This window comes from Equus quagga, unplaced genomic scaffold (genome assembly GCF_021613505.1).
Source record: "Equus quagga isolate Etosha38 unplaced genomic scaffold, UCLA_HA_Equagga_1.0 203_RagTag, whole genome shotgun sequence".
Taxonomy (NCBI): Eukaryota; Metazoa; Chordata; class Mammalia; order Perissodactyla; family Equidae; genus Equus; species Equus quagga.
This window is the reverse complement of record NW_025798627.1, coordinates 3,808,149-3,829,220: the sequence shown is the minus strand read 5'-3', so window position 1 is coordinate 3,829,220 and position 21,072 is coordinate 3,808,149. Positions and strand designations below refer to the sequence as shown.

The 21,072-nt window shown below is 38.6% G+C and overlaps 1 protein-coding gene across 1 annotated transcript in view; it reads right to left on the bottom strand.

Annotated features, from left to right (window-relative positions):
* LOC124233445 (dynein axonemal heavy chain 7-like) overlaps positions 1-20,281 on the bottom strand; it is a 234,964-nt gene extending 214,683 nt beyond the window's left edge. The window contains exons 1-5 of the mRNA XM_046650549.1: positions 20,156-20,281; positions 14,727-14,789; positions 8,229-8,291; positions 5,292-5,400; positions 4,389-4,536 (exon numbers count right to left, since the gene is read on the bottom strand). Of these exons, the coding sequence (XP_046506505.1) occupies positions 4,389-4,536; positions 5,292-5,400; positions 8,229-8,291; positions 14,727-14,789; positions 20,156-20,170 (398 nt within the window). The 5' untranslated portion in view covers positions 20,171-20,281. The remainder of the gene's footprint in view (positions 1-4,388; positions 4,537-5,291; positions 5,401-8,228; positions 8,292-14,726; positions 14,790-20,155) is intronic.
* Positions 20,282-21,072: the final 791 nt, after the last annotated feature.

Here is a 21,072-nt window from a genome sequence, read left to right as displayed (position 1 = left end):
ATCAGAAAATGGAATTAAATAATTCCATTCACAATAACATCAAAAGTAAAAATACCTAGGAAAAACTTTTTTAAAAGAAATACAAAACTTGTATGTTAAAAATACAAGACACCACTGAGCAATTAAAGATCTAAATAAACGGAGAGAAATAACATATTTACGGACTGGAAGACTCAATACTATTGAAATGGCCATTCTCCCAAAATTGGTCTACAGATTCAATGCAAAGTCCCTAAATCCCAGTAGGCTACTTTTCTTTTTGAAGAACTGATAAGCTGATCTTAAAATGTATACAGAAATGCAAAAGACCTAGAGTAGCCAAAACAATTTTGAAAAAGAATAATAAATTTTGTGCACTTAAACTGTCTGATTTCAAAACTTACTATAAGGATCAAGACAGCACGGTAGCGGTGTAAAGATAGACACATAGATCAATGGAACAGAAGTAGAACCCCATATATGGTCAAATGATTTTCCATAAAGGTGCTAAGGTAATTCAATGGGAATAGTCTTTTCCACAAATGGGGCTGAACATATGAATATTTATATGCAAAAACTTGAACTTCAACCCTTACCTCACACCACAGATACACCATTGAAATAAATCATGCACAAAAATGTAAGAGCTAAAACTAGAAAGCTTCTAAGAAAATATAGGAGAAAATCTTTATGACCTTGTGATAGGAAAAGATTCTCAGATAGGACTCCAAAACCATGAACAATAAAAGAAAAAAATGATAAATTGAGCTTAATCAAAATTTAAAACTTTTGCTTTTCAAAAAAATACCATAAGGAAAATGAAAAGATAAGACACAGACTGGGAGAAAATATTTGCAAATATATATGTGATAAAGGACTTGCATAGGAAATATATAAAGAACTCTTACAGTGCAATAATAAGACAAACAATCCAATAAAAAGAAGGGCAAAAGACTTAGACACTTCACCAAAGTAGTTATACGAATGTCAAACAACCACAAGAAAGGATATCCATCATCATTAGTCATTAGTCATTAGGGACATACAACTTAGAGCCATAATGAGATACAATAACACATGTACGAGAATGGCTAGAATGGCAAAACAAACCAAAAAACAAAGTGTGGGCAAGGATGTGGAGAAACTAGAAGCATCTTCAGACACTGCTTGTGGGAATATAAAACAGTATAGCCACTTGGAAAAGTTTAGCAATGTCTTAAAAACTTAAACATACACCTACTATACAACTCAGCATCTCTACACCTAGGCATCTACCAGGAGAAATGAAAACATATGTCCACAAAAAGATTTGCATGCAAATGTTTATAACAGCATCAGTCAAACAGCCAAAAACCAGAAACACTAAACTAGACAAATGGATTCCAAAAAGATACAAGTTATATGATTCCATTTATATGAAATTTTAGAAAAGATAAAGCTGTAGAGACAGAAAGCAGATCAATGACTGCCTGGGCAACCAGTGGTAGAAAGGATTAACTGAAATGGGCATATGGGAACTTCTGAGGATGATGGAAGTATTCTACAAGTGGATCTTGGAGAAGGTTGTGCAACTGCAGAAATCTGCTAAAATTCATTCAACTGTACCTTTAACATGGATGAATTTAATGGTATATAAATTATATCTCAATAAGGCTGGTTTCTTTTAAAGCCTATCTAGAAGCCTTTAAAAATGAAATGTTCAAAAAAAAAGGAAAAGACAAGTTGACAGCACAAACACATTGCAAAGTAATGACAAATAAAGCAACATAGGCTTCTCATCTACAATAATACACGCCATGGTGGCTATAGCTGATAATATTGTATTGTATAATCAAAATTTGCTGAGAGTAAAACTTAAGAGTTCTCACCAAAAAACAGAAAGGTAAATCTGTGAGGTGATAGACATGTTAATTAACTTGAATGTGGGGTCCTTTCACAATGGGTACATACATCAAATCATCACACTGTGCACTTTAACTACATTGTAATTGTATTTGTCAATTATACCTTAATAAAGCTGGGAAAAATAAGACATGCCAAAAATAATGCTTAATGTTTTTCAATCTAATGTTTTCCAGATGTGTAGGGTAAAAATTACTATTATCCTTTAACCCTGTAGCCAGCTTAATCATTAATTAAAGAATAAGGACAAAATTGAGACCTTTACAGAAATGAAAGTGTCAAGTTTACTCTGAACAGATCCTCACTGAAACAACTACTAAAGGATAAACTTCAGCAAAAAATAAAATGAACCCAGATGTGAAGATTGGAATGCTAAGGCAATTTTCTAAGAAATTAGAAAGACTTTAGTAAATCTAAGTAAGTGTTAAATTAAAAAAAAAAAAAGAGTATAGAGAATTTAAGGACTTGGTAGAACTAAAATACTATAGAAATATTGGTAGAAATGAAATAAACAATAGGGGCCGGCCCCATGGCCAACTGGTTGAGTTCCCATGCTCAGCTTCAGTGGCCCAGGGTTTCGCTGGTTCGGATCCTGGGCGCAGACATGGGACCACTCCTCAGGCCATGCTGAGGCGGCGTCCCACATGCCACAACTAGAAGTACCCACAACTAAAATACACAACTATGTACTGGGGGAACTTGGGAAGAAAAAGCAGAAAATATTAATTAACTAATTAATTAATTAAAATTAAAAGATAAACAATAATCACATGGAAAATGCAGGGGAAAGTTCAGAGCTAAGTTAAAGCATTCCAAGGTCCTTCTGTGATATTCATGGGGAAGACAGATAAAATGAATTTTAAACTTTAAAAAATATAAATTACAATATGTGGTTTGAAATGTTGGGGTAACCACTAAAAGAACAGAAATATATTTGATAACTTTTAAGCCAATAGGAAAAAAGGGAGAAGAGGGAAACTTCAATTCAGTAGAAAGCAAAAAAAAATAAGCAAAGGCAACATATCGTCAATAAGAAATTAAAAATAAATTGGTAGAAGTTAAGCCACATACATAAGAAACTATAATGGGATTAAACATGCTATTGAAGTACAGAAACTCCAATAAGTCCATCCATGCCCTGTTTATAAAAAGCAAAACTAAAAAAGACAAAATATCGTTAAAAAAGAGACTTCTGTTTCTTACAACCCAGCAGCAAAGATACTTGAAAAACCTCCCAATACCATTCTATAAATACTGGATATGTCACAAAGATCCTTTTGAATGCATAGCTGGGCTCACAGAAAGAAAGGAAATATTCAGGAGGAAGAAAACAATGGAATGGCAAGGCAGAGCACTCCTTAAAAACCTGAGGCCATGGCGGCCGTTGTGGGGGCTGGGCCTCAGACTTCAACGCCCATGTTGGTCAGGAGACAATTCTTAGGCCTGAGGGAAATGAGAATTCAAATTGAGACCCCTGTACTAAGCTGAAACCCAAGATGCACTCTATCCTCAACTACAGGAGGACCAGAAATGACAAGCAAAGGGAACTGTGTCAAGAAAGATCATGTGTCCTGGCCAGGACACAGGGTAGAGAAAAAGTGGCTTCTAAGAAATTGTAACCAGAAGCCTACAGGTCCATGGTTTTGGGTGTTGATTTTACCCTGTTTGAGGGATCTAAGAGTGCTTAATCCAAGAAAGAGATATGAGGGCCAAGCTGGCAATATTGCAGTGGCGCCTGGCAAAAGCAAACTCCAACCCCCTTGAGTGGAGGCACACACCCACAGTCCAGCTGCACAGGACCCCACAAAACCCCTGCCCCTGGTAAGCACATAGCACCCACTGTCCTCCCTTCCAGATGGCCATCCTGCCAGTAAAGCCCCATGCGGGCAGAGTAAAACGGGGTTTCTGTGGGTGAGTCACCTACTGCAATGTGTCATGAAACTCCATTTGTTCACAGATGGCAGTGTGTGTGCCTTGAGAGTCACAGTCAAAGAAAGAGGGTACTGAGCAACCAGCACAGAGCTATGAGGAAACAAGCAAAGAGGATCTAGTGACTTGCATCTGCCTTGCCCTCCATAAACAGATCTAAAATTCAGACCAGGCCGAGCCCGGGCTCTGCTCATACCCTGATCATTTCGCCCCAGTTCTTTCCTTTTCTATAGGAGACTCACAATGCCACAGAAGTCACCACACCACCTTAGCAGAAGAGATGGGGAAAAAAACTACCCCATCCACCAACCACTAGGTCTGCAACCAGAATCCCAGTCGTTCTGCTCTCTCAGCCAACATCTAGCATAACATGGGTGCTTTTTCAGTTCATGATATTTAAAAGTGGGATGCCCTTAATAGGGTTAAGCTCATTCTTTCATTCTACATTTATCCCCTGACCTCATTCCAACAAGGCTTTGAGGCATCCTTAGAGAGGCATAGAATTCTTATATTTTGGATGAAAATTTCCCAGGGGCTCAAACTAGGGTAACAGTTACTAGTTAGCTTATAGAACTTACATAATGACATTAACAAGAGTGCTTCTAAAGTTTTCTCGTTCTTTATGTGGAGATTTGCTCTTTGATTTGGAAGTAGATGGTCCAGCACAACTGTCATCAACTTGGTCTAGTAATTTGCCCCTTTTTCCAACGTGTTCCATGTATTCAGCTTGAATTTTAAAAATCACAAGTTAGTCATCTAAAAAGTAAGCTAAGACATTTCAATAGTTAGAATAAAATGCCAAAGCACCTTTCAACAAAAAACTACATGCTTTAAGTTCACAAGTAACTATAATTTATTTTCTTTAACTATGGGGAAGTTAAACTAGTCTTGTTTAATGTCACCATAATAGAAACCTGTGACTATTTTAAGAATATTCAATTAATTTATTTTCTATTTTGATTAATATGCTAATAAATGCAAACTTTCAATTATATTTGCATAGAATCTTAAAAGGAACAAGATTAAAATTATGATAAAAATAGAATACAAAACTATTTCAGGAAGTTTAAAGAACCATGATGAAAAAATGTTAACATTCAATGTAATCAATCTGATGAGTCAAAATAATAAAAATTATTAAAATGACTTATTTTTGGAAGTAAGGTTTACAATTTACCAAAATCTCTTTTAGAAAAAAATTCTTAGTCTTTGCAGAGGCAAATTCTGACTACAATAAATCAAATTTTTATTATAAGCATTCCAATTCCTAAACTATCAGCTTTTATAGCATTTACAACAGCCTGAAATAACTAAGACTGGAATCAATTATTTTCTAACGGAAAACATTTGGAATAAATTTTTCTATTTGATATAAACGTCACTTCAGTTTTACAATTTCACTACTCTATTAACTAAATGTTGTAGGATTTTTTTCTCTAGCAAATTTCCTTAACTCTAAGTTAGAATATTAAAGCTCTTACCATATGACTGTTCATTTTTAATACTAAACTGTTCTGGAATATCACTGTCCTGCTTTATACTCAAATGGAATGACGGAGCTGCCTGCTGCCACTGGGGCTTTGTACTCACCTGAAATATGAAATTTAAGTAGCATTAATAAAACAAGATAAGAAAAAACTTTTTTCATGAAATGCATGAGTATTTATAAACATACATTTTCTCAACCAAATCAGGACATCTGGAAAGAAGACACAAACACTCAACAGCAAATCTTACTCAAGCCCACGAATGGCTGTGGTGGTAACATTTGGGAGCCATTACCAAAGGCCCCAATGCTAGTTTGATGTGGACACCAGTTACCCAACACTGGGGTGTTCATTCCAGAGAGTCTACTTCCCCCCAGATATTAACATGTTTTTTAAGCCTTCCATTTTAATGAGGCACTCTCTGTTGGTCTCCACCGCTAATGAGTTCCACTGCATTCCAGCTCCAAAAGGTCTTCCTGTTCTCATGGCTTTAAGTGGCTCTGGAGTATTCTGGAAACTCACAAATTTATTCCATCATTTAAGGCAGGGGTCATAAATTCTTATACAATTTGAGCAGGTATCATAAAGGAGAGAGGAAGGCTAATGATGACAGCTAATTAGCACTCAGCTTCAGCGCTGGGAAACAATGGAGAGTGGGACTGTGGCAGATGGAAGAACACCTACATCTTTAAAAAGGCAACAACTAATTAACTCAAGCCAATTATTGCAATACCAGAACACAGACCCATTGTTACTGGAACATATGACTCTTAAATAAACCCAAATGAGTGGATTTTAAAGTAAAATGTACATATTTTTTAATGTTGACAATTGAGTCTGTGTCTCCTTTCAGCTGCAGACCAACTTGATAGCCCATGCTTGTACTGGCTTCTCCTTCTTTCCAGTTTTATTCTCCTCAATCCCTTATTCCCGGTTCCAAATAAACTACCCGCACACCGGTCCTTGTTTCATGCTCTTTTTCTGCAGGAAAACAGGCTACAACAACTTATAAGTCAATGCTTTTCCATCCATCCGTCTGCCCTTCCATTGTTCCAGTCTCATCTTGCTCCATAAAGGATTTCAGATTCACGGGAGTGCTATGAGTGAGTGTACAGAATCAGGTCACCAGCCCACAGAGGCTGGGAGCCACCAGTGCTGCGTTACCTTGATTGTAACAACAAAGATCACCTCTGGAAGCATGAAGCCCTGGAATGAAATCGCTCTAGGTCTTAATTACTGCTAGAAAATTTCATCTGTGTGCAAACCTTAATATTCAAAGGAAAACACTTTTTTTCTAATCAACGGATTTTTAAAAACATCTCTTAAAAATATTATTTCCCTTAAAACACATAAAACTCAAAGAATGCTGAAAAAATGTAAGACAGCCAAATACGAACGTAAAACCATATTTACATCAGCCAACAAAAGCATTTCAGACTATTATATGCCACCAACAGGAAAAGATTATTACACAATTCAACTTGGCCACTGAATATTAAATATGGAAATTTAAATTTTTACATTTCCAAACCTATATACTAACAAGACACAACAAACTAAGGGCAATTTTTATTTTCTTTTAGTTTTAAAATGTGCTAAATTTTTACAGAGAAAATAAAATGTCTATTCCATTTTAGGTCTTGTCTTTTAAACTAGAAAATTTAAGATAGATTTTGCAGAACTAGGGAAAATATGCTATGGCTCAATTTTACAGAACTTGGCTTGATGATCTGGCATTATTAGTAAGAACACATTTTCAATGAAAATATGTATTTTGAAATGTTCAAGATAATTCACCTAAGAATATTAACTCAAGTTTTCTAAGTAAAAAATGTCCTCCATTTTAAATGATCAAGAATCTTCTCTATATAAAGCAACATGAAGTCAACTTCATAGTCTGCTCTCACCTTTTAAAATATCTTTCAAAAAATAATGCTTTGTATGAACCTTGAAAATATTATGCTAAGTGAAATAAGCCAGACCCAAAAGGACAAATATCGTAGGATTCCACTTATACGAGGGACCTAGAGGAGTCCAAATAAACAGAGACAGAAAGTAGAATGGTGGTTTCTAGGGGCTAGGGGAAGGGAGAATGGGGTGTTAGCGTTTAGTGAGTAAGAAGTCTCAGTTTGGAAAGATGAAAGAGTTCTGGAGATGGATGGTGGTGATGATTGCACATATGAATGTACTTAATGCCAATGAATTACAGTTCAATTAAAAATGGCTAAAATCGTAAGTTTTGTTATGCATAATTTATCACAATTTAAAAAAATAATGTTTTCATTGAACCTTCATTTAAGCTCAATTTCCAGGAGTCACAAGAACATAACTCAATGGCACTAAACTCAACATAATTACTAGATGGTAAAATTTATTATGGTAAAGTTCATCTTACCTAGCACCTATCAACTGAAAATGTCTACCAACTGCCTCTTCTAAAGGACAATGACAATTTATAGTCATAACAATTAAAAAAGGATGGCAAGAGCTGAAGAGTCTTCTGTGGCATAGCATTTCACTGCTGAAAGATATATCTCAAAGGTCACGGCATCGACTCTGCTCATATTCAAACTCAGAAACTGAGGCTCAGAGAGGTAAGTGGCCCCCTCAGATGACAGAGCCACGACTGACAAAGCTATAACCTGACACCTCATTTCCTAACTCCAACACTGACATACTTTCTGATGGTCCATCAGGGAAATTCCTTCATCCAGAATATTCAAATATTCTGTACATAGTAGGAAATTACAGCTTACAGTTACTTTATTAAGATAGTCATTTTTCCTAACATGTGCACCTTGTAGAATTTCTCCATCAGAAAATAATCAAGTGGAGTACAAAATTCAAAGTCAGAAATTCAGTTACTATTTACAAGTTTGAAAACTAATAAACCATTTAAAAGGGCAAAAATTCAACGAATAAGTGAATTACCGCAGCCAACTGTGGTAAAACTCTTACTGGTGTCTTGGATTTTTCTTTGCTGGCTGATTTATCCTGCATGAAAAATATAAAGAAAAAATACCTGTTTACTCTGTTAGTGCTAAAATTGATTTACTCAACCAAATTTTACAGAAGTCTGCTCTAAAGTAAAGCACATATTATCCAAAATATTCAAAGACACACTCTACGACTTTTTAAATTCTCAATATTTGTCTTAGAATTGCTTCCTTTATAGCAAGGAAGGAAAGGAAAATGGTACCAATACTCACAAAAAAGCTTTAAAAAACGTGCAAAGCTTTTTATCCATTACATCATCTTCTGGGACTTTATCAGAACCTAGCTAGTGCCCAGGGCTTACTCAGCTCCACCTCCCCTCTCCATCACTAAAATATCACTTTTGTCTATTGACAAGCAGAATGCTCTCCCTCCTAAGCTGACAACGTATTCAAGACAACACACCCTCAAGCTGCCGTAAGTAACATTTGTACTTTTCAGCAGCAACTTTCAGAGAAAAGTGCAGCTATCTCTTTTGAGTAGAGGGTATTCATGGTAGGAATTTTATCTAGGTAAGAGGAAGCACTGTTGAGAAGGATACTTTGATCTAGAAAGCAAGCAATATGAGTTTTGCTTTTTGCCAATTGTCAATTTATTGCCTCTCAGCTCCAAATCTACCTTTTTTGCTGTCCTTTGTGATTCTTGAGAAGGATCCTATAACATTTTCCCTTTGCCAACCAGCATTAATATTATAAAGAGTGCTAAAAGAAAACTGTAAGAGTAGGGACTTTTCTCCCTGGTTCCAGTGGTTTTTCTCATTGCTCCCAGGGCATGGCTACCAGCAGGCAGCATAGTTGCCCACAGGCACCTTCCAGCCTGTGCTGTGTGGCTCACCCAATGGCAGACACCCTCCAGCGGGTTTCACTGGCATCCCTATAGGCAGCTTTCCAGCAAGTTCCCTTACATCACAGAGGAAGACTTCCTTTCAAACTTTTCAGCATCCCAGCAGTGGTTTTCTCCCCTTCCAGCCCAGGCCTGCAACATCCCAGCAAATGTCTTTGCCACCCAAGTGGGCCACAGCCACGCCCCCTCCAAGAGATCTTAATCTAAGCTTTGGGAAAGAAAGAGATGGATCTTCCAAGTTTCTTCCTTGAGCACTCTCCCTGAGACCTACAGGGAGTGGCTACTCCTCATGTCTGCTATTCTTGTATGCTTTAAAGCTGTGTTGTCCAAAAGAAAATTCATTAGCCACCTGTAGCTATTGGCTGCTTAAAATGTGGCCCATCTGAAGCGACATATGTTTAGGTATAAAATATATACTAGATTTTGAAGACTTAATAAAACACAAAGAATGTAAATTATCTCATCAGTAATTCTTTATATTGATCAGAGTATATTTTATATGGATGACATTGCATGCTGCATATTGTTTTAAGAAGTTTACATGAATTATATCATTTAATTCTCTTTAAAACTCTATGAGGCAATTAGTATTGTGCCTATGGTATAGTTGAGGACTTTATATATGATGTAGTATTTGCCCCCACAAAGCACACAGTCCAGTTAATATTAAAAACTATATGCTTCCATGCAGGACAGGAAATGGTATGGAGTACAGTGTTCAAAGAAATTTCTAGAAAAAGAAATAATGGAAGCTAAGCCTTGAGACACAGTTGGATCTCCATAGAGAATAGCAATGAGCTTACTGAAGACAGAAGGAGCATCGTGAACGATGACTCAAGGGGATGCTGGGGTCGATGGTGAAGGGACTTGGCCCAACCGAAGTAGCAGGTCTAACCACTGTCTTATTCAATGATGATTTCTGAACTCTTACCATGTGTTAGGCTCTCTTTAAGGCACTAGAGCTACAGCTTTGGAAGAACGAAGCCCCTTCTCTCATGGAGCTTACATTCTAGTGGGGGTACAGACAGCTATTTCAGAATAAATACATCATGTAATGTCAGAGAGTAAGAAGAGCAATGCAGACAAATAAAGCATCACGTAATGTCAGGAAGTAAGAAGAGCAATGCAGACAAATAAAGCAGGGTGAAGGGAGAGAGGGAAAGGTGGAGCAATGCTCGGTTAGGTGGGGCAGTGAGGCCTCTTGCAGAGGTTACGTTTGAGTAGGAACCTAAATCAAGGGTGTGGCGGGGATGGATAGATGGGTGCTGCTATATTATGCAGGACGTAGATTTGTGGCATGATTGGCCTGGCTGGCAGCAGAGAGCCATCGTGATCTCCTCTTGGGGTGATCCCACGTCCCAGTTCACACGTCTTGCCCAAGCATAACTAGTAGCACTTTCACTCTCAATGGCTTTCAGTTTGGGTGATAAATTATACTTTTATCTTATTTATTACGCAAGGACATACAAAAGGTTATTTCATAAATGGTCCTGGCAGCAGTAAACAAGACATATGAGAAAAAAGCGACTAGAGTCAGCCGTGAGGATAGCTTAGCAGCTTTTTTAAATAATCCAGGCAACAGGAAATATGAGCCCTAATTTACAGAAAATGCTAGCAACTGAAGGTCACCTCAACCTTCCTACGGCATAGCTCTGATCATTTGCCCCCAGGTCAGAAACATGAAAAAGCCCCCTAATAAAGTAGGCACAAGGCTTCTTCTTGGTTTTCAAAGCCTCCTCCATACACTCCAAACAATTCCGTTTCCCAGCCTCTCTGACAGTTACATTGTAGCCACAGGACTGGAGCAGACCAGCGAAATGTGAGCATCAGCAGGACAGGTGACAAGCGTTGTCCCTCCTTCCTGGCTCTTCCGCCCTGGCCACTGTCAGCAAGGAGCCCACATGTTCTCACGGGCATAGCTTAGGCGGGAGGAGGGCTACCCGATCCACATCAGACTTCTGAGCAAGGGGTAATCTTTATTGCGTCAAGTCTCTGAGATTTGGGAGTCTGTTACGTCAGCTAACAGAGGGGCCAATATGCACCTGAGTGTCTCTCTGTTAAAATCTGACACTTTCTTCAAGACCAAGATCAAAAACGTTTAGATTCTCTTTCTTAACTCCAATTGCAGGTGACCTTCTTTGAACACGCACAGCGCTCTCCTGGTAATTCTCTTACTGCTTAAATTCTGTCCGGAATAGAATCCACATGCGGACCTCCCCTGCTCTCCTATCCCCTCACCCTGCTCCATCTCTACTAGTCTACTGAATCAGTCTTATAGAGCTTGATAAACTAACTTCAAAATAATTTTAACTTTATCTTAGAAAAAGTTACAAATTGGCTAAGCAAGCCCTAAAAAAAAAGTGCAACTAAAAAGAAAGAAAAGTAAAAAAGAATGGCCATGAGCTTCAAACAGTACTTCCCAAAGTACAAACATCAGGTTACGTGAATATTTCCTAAATATCCAGTGCTGTACCACAAATGGCTCTGTCTTCTACAATTTCTACAATTCCCAGTGGACCACAGGACGTGAAGGGAAACACGAGCACATTTTCAAGCTAAAAGATGCAGTAGGTGTTCCCAAAGTTGAAGGCTTCCTTTGAGAAGAATGAGGATGTGGTAAAGGCCTAATCAGAATGCAATTGTAGATGACAGAGAAGAAAAGTTCTGGAATATACGTTCCAAGTGTCCTGCAATTTTCATACCAGGATACAGAGGGAATTCAAATGAGGTCTATTGTATTGGAGCCACTACAAATGTACAAAACGCCTTGCTTAACCTCGGCCTCCTACAAAAATCCCCACACACCTGACTTCTTAGGACCTCTACACTGCCTGTCCTGCCAGCAGAGCTATCCTGCCAGTCTCATCAGCATCCTACTCGGAAAAGAGTGTTGCGGGCCTTAATGTTTCCTTCTTACACTGCAGTGCAGAATCTCTCTCTCATAGAATATTTTATAAAGAATAGTTCTCTGGCTAACCAAGAAGAGCTGCCACACAGAAGCCAGAATCCCATCTAGCTAAGTAATGCTGTTCTTCAATAAAACCAAAGCGGTGGATTTTAAAGTAATATCTACGTACTATTTATGCTGACAAGCAATTCCATTTTAGTCTGCAATTTCCTTTCAGATGATGACTTAGGCATATGCCATTCCTTCCCTCTGCTTTGGCACTCTTGTGACACTGGCCCCAAGGGAATTCCCTTGACTTTTCTATCAGATGACTCTCGTGCCTCATATCTTTTCTCATCCTCCTGGCCTCATCTCTGATTCCAGACATGGCTACAGTGAACAGTTCTGTGCTGGCTTCAATTCATGTAGGAATGACAGTGTTTCACCTCAAGAAAAGGTCTTTTTCTTTCTGCTGTGGGGCTTCTCCAAGGCCATAGCATGGAGTTCTCAGAGTAGCCCACTCTGCACACACACATGAGCAGCCATAAGTGGGTGAGTTAGGATTCTCAGGAGCAAACTCTACCAGTGTGGGATGAGAGCTCACAGATAAATGCTACCACCCTGACCATCCTCAGGTGGATAATTCCAGGAAGCATTCTAGAAGCAACTCAGAAGGTCATGGCAGAGTCACTCCAGTTGCCTAAGTGTGACAACCAACAACACATCCTCGTAATGGTTTCTACTTCTTCCTAGTTTTACTCTCCCGAACCCCTCACTCCCACTTCCGGGGATCACCTCCCAAAGAAACTGTGCACAAGTCCTTTCTTCAGGCTCTCTGTCACAGGAAAACAAGCTAAGGCAACTTAAAAATCAGTGCTCTTCCCTCCTTCTGTCTGCCCTTCCATTGTTCCTCTCTCGTCTTGCTCCATAAAGGATTTAAGATTCCTGAGAGTGCTTTGAGTAAGGTGTGCAAAAAGGGTGAGAATCAGGTGTCCAGATCACAGAGGCTGGGAGCCACCAATGCTGGGTCACCCTTGATTCAGCAACAAGGATCACCTCTGGAAGCAGGAAGTTCTGTAATGAAATCTCTCTAGGTCTTAACTACTGCAGGAAAATTTCATCTGAGGGCAAACCTTAACATTCAAATGAAAATAATTTTTTAATCAATGGATTACTTTTTAAATCTCTCTTAAAATATTATTTATCTTAAAAGACAAAATTCAAACAATATGGAAGAAAAATTGAAAGATACAGTAAATATGACACAGGATAAGGTTTAAATCAGCCAACGTAAGCATTTTAGGCAATTACATGGCTCACTGGTTAGAAAGGATTATTCAACTCAGCCTCTGAATATTTATTCAGTAAATAAATTTCAATTTAGTTGCTATTTCTAAACCTACATACTAGTAACATAAAAAAAACTAAGTAATTTTTTTTTCAGTTTTAAAATTTGTGAAACTTTTAAAGAGAAAAAATGTCTATTCCACTTCAGGTCTTTGTCTTTTAATCTAGAAACTTAAATATTTGAGAACTAAATACAAAAGCTATGATTTTATTTTATAGAATATGGTGTGACAAACTTGGCATTATCGATACAAACAGGTTCACAATTGGGGGCCAGCCCCGTGGCTGAGTGGTTAAGTTCGCGCACTCCGCTTCGGCGGCCCAGGGTTTCGCTGGTTCGTATCCTGGGCGTGGACATGGCACTGCTCATCAGGCCACACTAAGGCAGCGTCCCACATGCCACAACCAGAGGCACTCACAACTAGAATATACAAGTGGAGGGCTTTGGGGAGAAGAAGAAGAAAAGAAAAAAGAAGACTGGCAATAGACCATAGCTCAGGTGCCAATCTTTAAAAAAAAAAAAATAGGTTCACAATTAAAACATGTACTTTGAAATGTTCAAGAACATTCACCTAAAAATTTTCATTTGAGTTTTTTTAACCTGAGAGAATCTTTCATTTCAAATTATTAGGACTCTTCTCTGTATAAAGCAACGCAGATTCCATTTTATAGTCATTCTGAGCTTTTAAAACATGTTGCAAAGCAAATAACGTTTGCATTGAACCTCCACTTAAACTTAACTTCCAGGAGTCACAAGAGAGCAACTTAGAGGCACTAAACTCAACATAATTATTAGACAGTAAATTTTATTGCAGTAAAATCTAACTTATCAGCACTTTATTAACTGAAAATGTCTATTAACTACTTCTTCCATAGGACAATGATAATCTAAAGTCAAAACAATGTAAAAGGATGCCAAGATCTAAGAAATCTTCTGTAGCACAGCATTTTAGCACTGGAAGACGCATCTCCCCAAGTTCATCAAATCAGCTCATTATCACACTCAGAAACTGGAGCTCAGAGAAGTAAGTGACTCCCCACAAGTCACAGAGCCATTAGTGACAAAGCTGTAACCCAAGTCCTCATTTCCTGACTTCAACACTGCTTCTGTTAGCACATCTTCACAATTCTTTTTTCAGAATACTCAAATATTCTGTACATACTAGGTAATTATAGCTTACAGTTACTTTAAGATAGTTATTTTCCTAAGACATGTACCTTATAGATGTTCCCCATCAAAAAAGAATTAAATGGAGCACAGAATTTAAAATCAGAAATTCAGTAAGTTATAAGTTCGAAAACTAGTAAATAACATTATCATAAAAGCAGTACACTATGATAATATATTGGTAAATTACCGTAGATAACTGTGGTAAAAACCTTACTGGTATCTTGGGTTTTCCTTTGCTGGCTGATTTATCCTGCATGAAAAATACAAAAAAAACCCAAAACTGTTTATTCTGTTAATGTTAAAACTTATTCAGTCAACCAAATTTTACAGAGTCAACCAAATATCTACAGAGTAGATAAATGCTTTCGAAAGCATATATCATCCAAAATATTCCAAAACATACTCTACAGATGATATAATATTGTGTGCAGAAAATCATAAGAAATCCACAAAAATTATTAGAGCTAATGAACAAGTTCAGCAAGGTTGCAGGATACAGGATTAATACAGAAACATCAACTGTATTTCTAGACACTAGCAATGAACAATCCAAAATTGAAATTAAGAAATGAATCCATTTACAATAGCATGAAAAAGGATAAAATACTTAGAAATAAATTTAATAAAATAAGTGTAAGACTTGTACAATGAAAGCTATAAAACATTACTGAAAGAAATTAAAGAAGACCTTAATAAATGGAAAGATACCTCATGCTTATGGATTGGAAGACTCCTCAAAATAATCTACAGATTCAACACACTCCCTGTCAAAATCCCAACCACTTTTTTTTGTAGGAAGTAACAAGTTAATCATAAAATTCACATGGAAGTGTAAGAGACCCAGAACAGCCAAACAATTTTGGAAAAGGAGAAAAACGTTGGCAGACTCACACTTTCAGATTTCACAGCTTACTACACAGCTACAGTAATGAAGACTGCATAAGGATAAACATAAAGACCGAAGGAATAGAACTGGGAGTTCAGAAATAAACCCATACATTTATCGGCAGTTGATTTTTAACAAGAGTGCCAAGACAATTCAGTGGGGAACTGGTGATATCTTCTTCTGGGAATTTATCTGGATCTAATCGGTGTCCAAAGTTTACTCAATTCCACCTCCCTTCTCCATGACTAAAACTTCATTTTTTTTCCAGAATGCTCCCTTCCTAGGGTGACAATGTATTCAGGTTAACGCACCCTCAAGTTACTGTAGCATCATTTGTACTTTTTAGCAGTAACTTTCAGAGAAGACTACCTTTACCTTCTTTGCAATAGAGAATAATTCCATGGTAAGAATTTCATCTAGGTAAGAGGAAGCACTGTTGAGAATGATACTTTGATTTACAAAACAGATAATATGAGTTATGCTTTGGCCACTTATCAATTTCTTGCCTCTCATCATCAGATTCATGCTTTTTGTCCTGCTTTGTGCAAACATTTCTCCAGGTGGCACAATATCAGGAGGATTCAAAAGGGACACTGTAAGAGGAAGAGACCTTTCTTCCTGGTTCCAGTGCTTTTTCTTGTTGCTCCCATGACGTGGCTGCCAGCAGTCAGCATCCCTGCCCTTGGGCACCTTCGCAAGTTGTGCTGTGTGGCTGACCCAGTGCCAGACACCCTCCAGCAGGTTTCTGCAGCATCCCTAAAGGTAGCTTTCCAGCAAGTTCCCCTTACATCACAGAGGGAGACTTCCTTTCCGACCTTTCAGCATCCCAGCAGGTAGCTTCTCACTTCCCACATTGATACTTTCCTCACTGATTTTCACAGCTGTATAGAGTTCTACTATAGGAATATAAAACAATTTATCCATTCCATTCTCTTGTGAATGAACATTTAGTTTGTTTCCAATGTCTCTCTTTTACAAAAGATGTTTCAGTAAACATCTTTTGCCATATATCTTAGTACATACACACACAATTCTTGTATCTCACATGCACAATATAGTGTGTGTATATAATATATATTTACAACATGTGTGTATGGGCATATCTGCTTTTGTCCTTTTATTTAATTCCATTGGTATATCTGTCTATCTGTAAACAAATTGTATTGCATTGTCTAAACTACTACGACTTCACAATAGGTCTTGAGAGCTGTAAGGCAATTCTCTCTATCTTACTATTCTCAAAAGTTATCATACGCAATCTTGACATTTCCTCTACCATGTTAATTTTATAATCCACACTGCATGAAACTTTTGGGGATTTTGATAGAAACACATTAAATTTCTAGAATAATTTGGAGGAAATTGATATCATTATGATACTGACCCTTCTTTTTCATGAATACAATCTATTTCTTTATTCAGATCCTGAGAGTGTATCCTTCAAAAACATTTTATAATATCATTTATAAGGGTCTTATGCATCTTTTGCTGGACTTAGTCTTAGGTATAAAGATTTTGAATGGAAAGTGCATCATAGGATCTAAATGATTGACTTACAAACTTTTAATCCCAATTGATTTGTAAATGGAAATGTCTATAAAGCTGTATTTACTTATAATCATTTCTGTGATGGTCAATTTTTGGTTGGCCCAGTCAGGTCTCCGTGCTTTTCTTCTTGCTCTGTGCCTGGAAGTCTGAATTCTATGTATGGGCATCATCTGGGCTCCCAGTCCTTTGGCTTCTGGTGGGGATTAAGCATTGAGAGGCACTAGTAGCAGTCTAGAGAGCAGGAGGAGAAAGGGTTTTGGCTATTTCTTTCCTGTACTCCATTTCCCAAAGTTCTGACAGTGGCTGAATTCTTCCATAGCTCAGCTCCTGTCAGGAAGCTACCATTCCAAGCCCCCAGCTCTCACTAGGTTCTGAGAATGGTGTTCAGTTTCTTTGACCCGTCAGGCCTAGGAATGGTAATGGCTTCCTATTGCTGTTAATCCTTAAGTGCTTCCTCATCCCTGTTGGTTCCTTCCTGTAACCTTGCACACACCTCTGCAAATGGTCTTCTTATAAGTTGTCTTCAATCAAATCCTTTTGAGCTTGCCATCTGTTTTCTGTTGGGATCCTGACTGATATAATTTTACATAACCAAAATTAAAATTGCTGAAGAGTCTAGGTCTTCCTTGAGCAGCCTAGTTGTGCATTTAGATTTCATTTTGCTGATTTTCAACCACGAGTCTATTGAAAGGGTAAACCTGGTATACTCCAAATTTAACCATTCTAATCAAATGACCAGAACCTATTAATGTGTCTGGTTAAATCAACAATAATCTTATGAAGTTGTCTGGTTAAATCAACAATAACCTCTCAAATTTAATACAGTTGATTTAAACATATGCAGTTGGCGTATGCTTGAGTTATGGTTGTTAAAGATATCACCATGCTGTTGGCCTCCTATCCAACTGTTTTCACTCTGACCTCCTTTTTAAGCAATGACATCAACAAGATGTGAAGGAAAACAGAATGAGCATCATATAAATGCAAAACTACTCAATTTAACAACTAGAAAAAGTGCTAGAGTAGAGATATGCTGACAGCTTTTTCCTCTTCTCTGCCCACAATCTGTAGTGGATTTGTAGGGAGCTTCGTGGTCTTTGGATATTTGCATCTTTAAACCCCTGAAAGTACTGCAACTGAAACTCAAGATGCCTTATTTTATGGTTTAACTAATTTTAAAAAATGAAATGAGCAGTTGTAAAAGATTTATATTTCTTTTAAACACCTAATTTAAGAGCTCAGACTGCTATTCCTGAAAAATGCCCTGTCACGCTCAACCTTCCGCTAACAAGATGCATACGTTAAAATCTCCATCAGCAAACATGATTTTAGCACCTGCTCACTTTTTCAAACTAAATAAATACATAAGTAAACATCACATAAAAATGGCATTACCAAAAGTTCAATCCATTCCATTTGTTTTAGGTTAAAATATTAAAACTTTCATCCTTTCAAAAGGAAAACTATGCTCTAAATGAGCATAAATGAAAGTATCAAGAGTTTGAAAATTACAGATCAACCAAAGCAGCGAGAGAGGGACCTCTGCTGTTTAAAAATAGTATGTAGAAAATGGAAATCATCCTAGACGGGCTCAGGCCCATTCTTCCAAGATCCCACTGCCTTTTCAAGCATCCAGGGCCCTCTGTGCAGGAGAGGGATGAGCGGTGTCATTTCCAAACATCACTTTTATTAAGATAAATCGGAACTTAAAACTTAATTGCCAATAGATGTTTAGTGGATGCTTTTTAGCTGTAAATTGGTCAATTATGGGCTTTGCAAAATAATGGCTATTCAGAAATACCACTGCAAATATAGTAAACATGTATTTTTAATTTCAACAACATACAATATGGTTCAAGATTAGGCCAAAGACTAATAGGGGCATCAAGGAAATAAGTTGCTTAATGTAAATGGATGGTGATGATAACAAACTTTTTTAAAAGGACTTCAAATGTCACAGAAAAAAATCACTAGTGCAGTCTATTAACCTAATTGCTGAGTTTTTCAGTTACCCGTCTCGATTTTTTTGTTATTTTTTGTTTGTTCATTTGTTCTTTTACTACTAATTACTAGTTATATGGTAAGTAAATCAGTGTTTCTTAGTTCTCAATTTATTACCCATTTCAATAAAAGGCTAAAACTAAATTGTCCTGATCATTTAGAGGTTAATTACTTATTTGATTAACTAATGAATTAGGGTTTTGACATTTCCTGTTAGCAATCTACAACCCAATGGATAGGCGAATGAATCACCTTTTAACAGTGTTTTCACAATAAACTGCAATACTACAAAAAAAATATGAAATATCGAAAAGGAAAGAATTATAGTGTAGCATCAAAACAAAGAAACTAAGCAAAATGTGCAGGCTGAAAAGTAAATGTTTCCCATTCAGTGCCAAGATGCTCACGGGGCCCTTTCCATATAGAGAGCTAGAGTTGCATTCTAGCTATAGCCAGAACAATGCCCACGCCTAATGCCTCCCCATTTCGTCGGGCATTACAAAGTTTGACCATTGTTCCTCTTTCCTTTTGTTTACAGCTGGTCTTAAGTTCAATCAAGAAAGAGTTCTAAAAAGAAGCTAGTGCAACATGCATTCTTTATTACATGCCTTGGTGATATTTTCTTAGGAAGAAATTCCATTTGCCACTTACCAAACTCTTTCACGTATGGTATGGTATGGTAATGATATGGTATGGTATGGTAAGGTATCTTATCTTATTTGAACTTTATAACAACCTTAGAAAGGAGGGGAAGTTGTTCTGATTTTTCCCCCTGCAAAAAAGGGAACGAAGGCTTAAAAAGACTAAGTGATTCGCCCAAAGTCACACAGCTAGGAATGAGCTTAGATTCCAACACCAGAGCCAACTCCCCAGCGAGCCTCCCCAACCCAAACGCCCCCACCCTTAGCACGCCGGGACACTCGGGCTGTAGTTTAAACTGCTGGCGCCCCGCTCGACTGATCTGTTTGGTTGTTATGGCAACACCAAGGACGAACGGCCGGGAAGGAAACAAAAGAGTTTCCACGGACAGCGCTCAGCATCCCAGATGGGAACTGGGGTGAAGGAAGCTGTACCCCACGAGCTCACAACTGGGGAGTCCGGAGGACTCGGGTTTCCATCATTTTGGAAACGCGCGGGAAGCTTCGCGGCGGGGCGAGCCTGGCGAGGAGCCGCCCTCTCACCTGCTGGCTGCTCATGGCTGCGAGGACGCGGCGGCGGCGGGGCGCCCCCGGGATGCTCCTGCCCGGTGGCCCCGGGAGCCCCTCGGACAAGACGTCGCCCGGGACCCGCCTGCAGTCCCTGCTCCCTCCGCGCCCGGCCGTCTAGCGTTCCGGCCGCGTTCGTTGCTAGGCAACGGGCCGGTGCAGTTTCCATTTCCGGTCCCCTGCGGCTCCTGGTACCTCAAGCGGGAACGAGCCCCGCGGCCCCGCAGGAAGTGCTTTCCCCGGCGCGCGGTGGCGCCTCTGCGCCTGTGCTGTGGGGCCGCGGGGCGCGGTGGGCGCTGCAGGCGGTGGGTGCGTCTCCTTCTGCCTGGAAGGGTCAATACTGTGTGATTACTGATTGTCACACTTCTGCACCCTCCTTGTAACTTAGCTGGGTGCTCCGGACCCCTGGCTTAACCCCTCATTTAACTGTGTGCCTAGAAGGTCCCCGAGGACTAGAGAAATGAAATGATGCAAAGATGGGGACCCGTTAACACCTTTTTTCTGTTATCCGTGTGCTTTCAGTTCCTGTTGTTTTCTTGACTTTTCCCAAAAACTATCCCTTGGAAGAATACCAGAAAAAGAACCTTCAAGAATTCATGTAAACCAACATTCTCAGATGGTGTTGTGCCAGGCACTAGGCATACAAATGTGACCAAGACACTATCCCTTCAGCACAGGTGAAGGGAGTATTCAAAGAAGCGGTTATAAGGCAGTGGACTCAACGATGGGAATGAGAGTCGGCAGGGAAAACTCAAAGCGCCAACTATTTTCTCAAGAAGATGTGGAAGGGATTTGAAAGCTGAGGTCTGAAGGAAAATGACATGGCCAAACAGTGTTGCAGGTAGAAAGCAGATTACGTAAAAAGGCCTGAGACAGGGGTAGGTGGCTGCTGG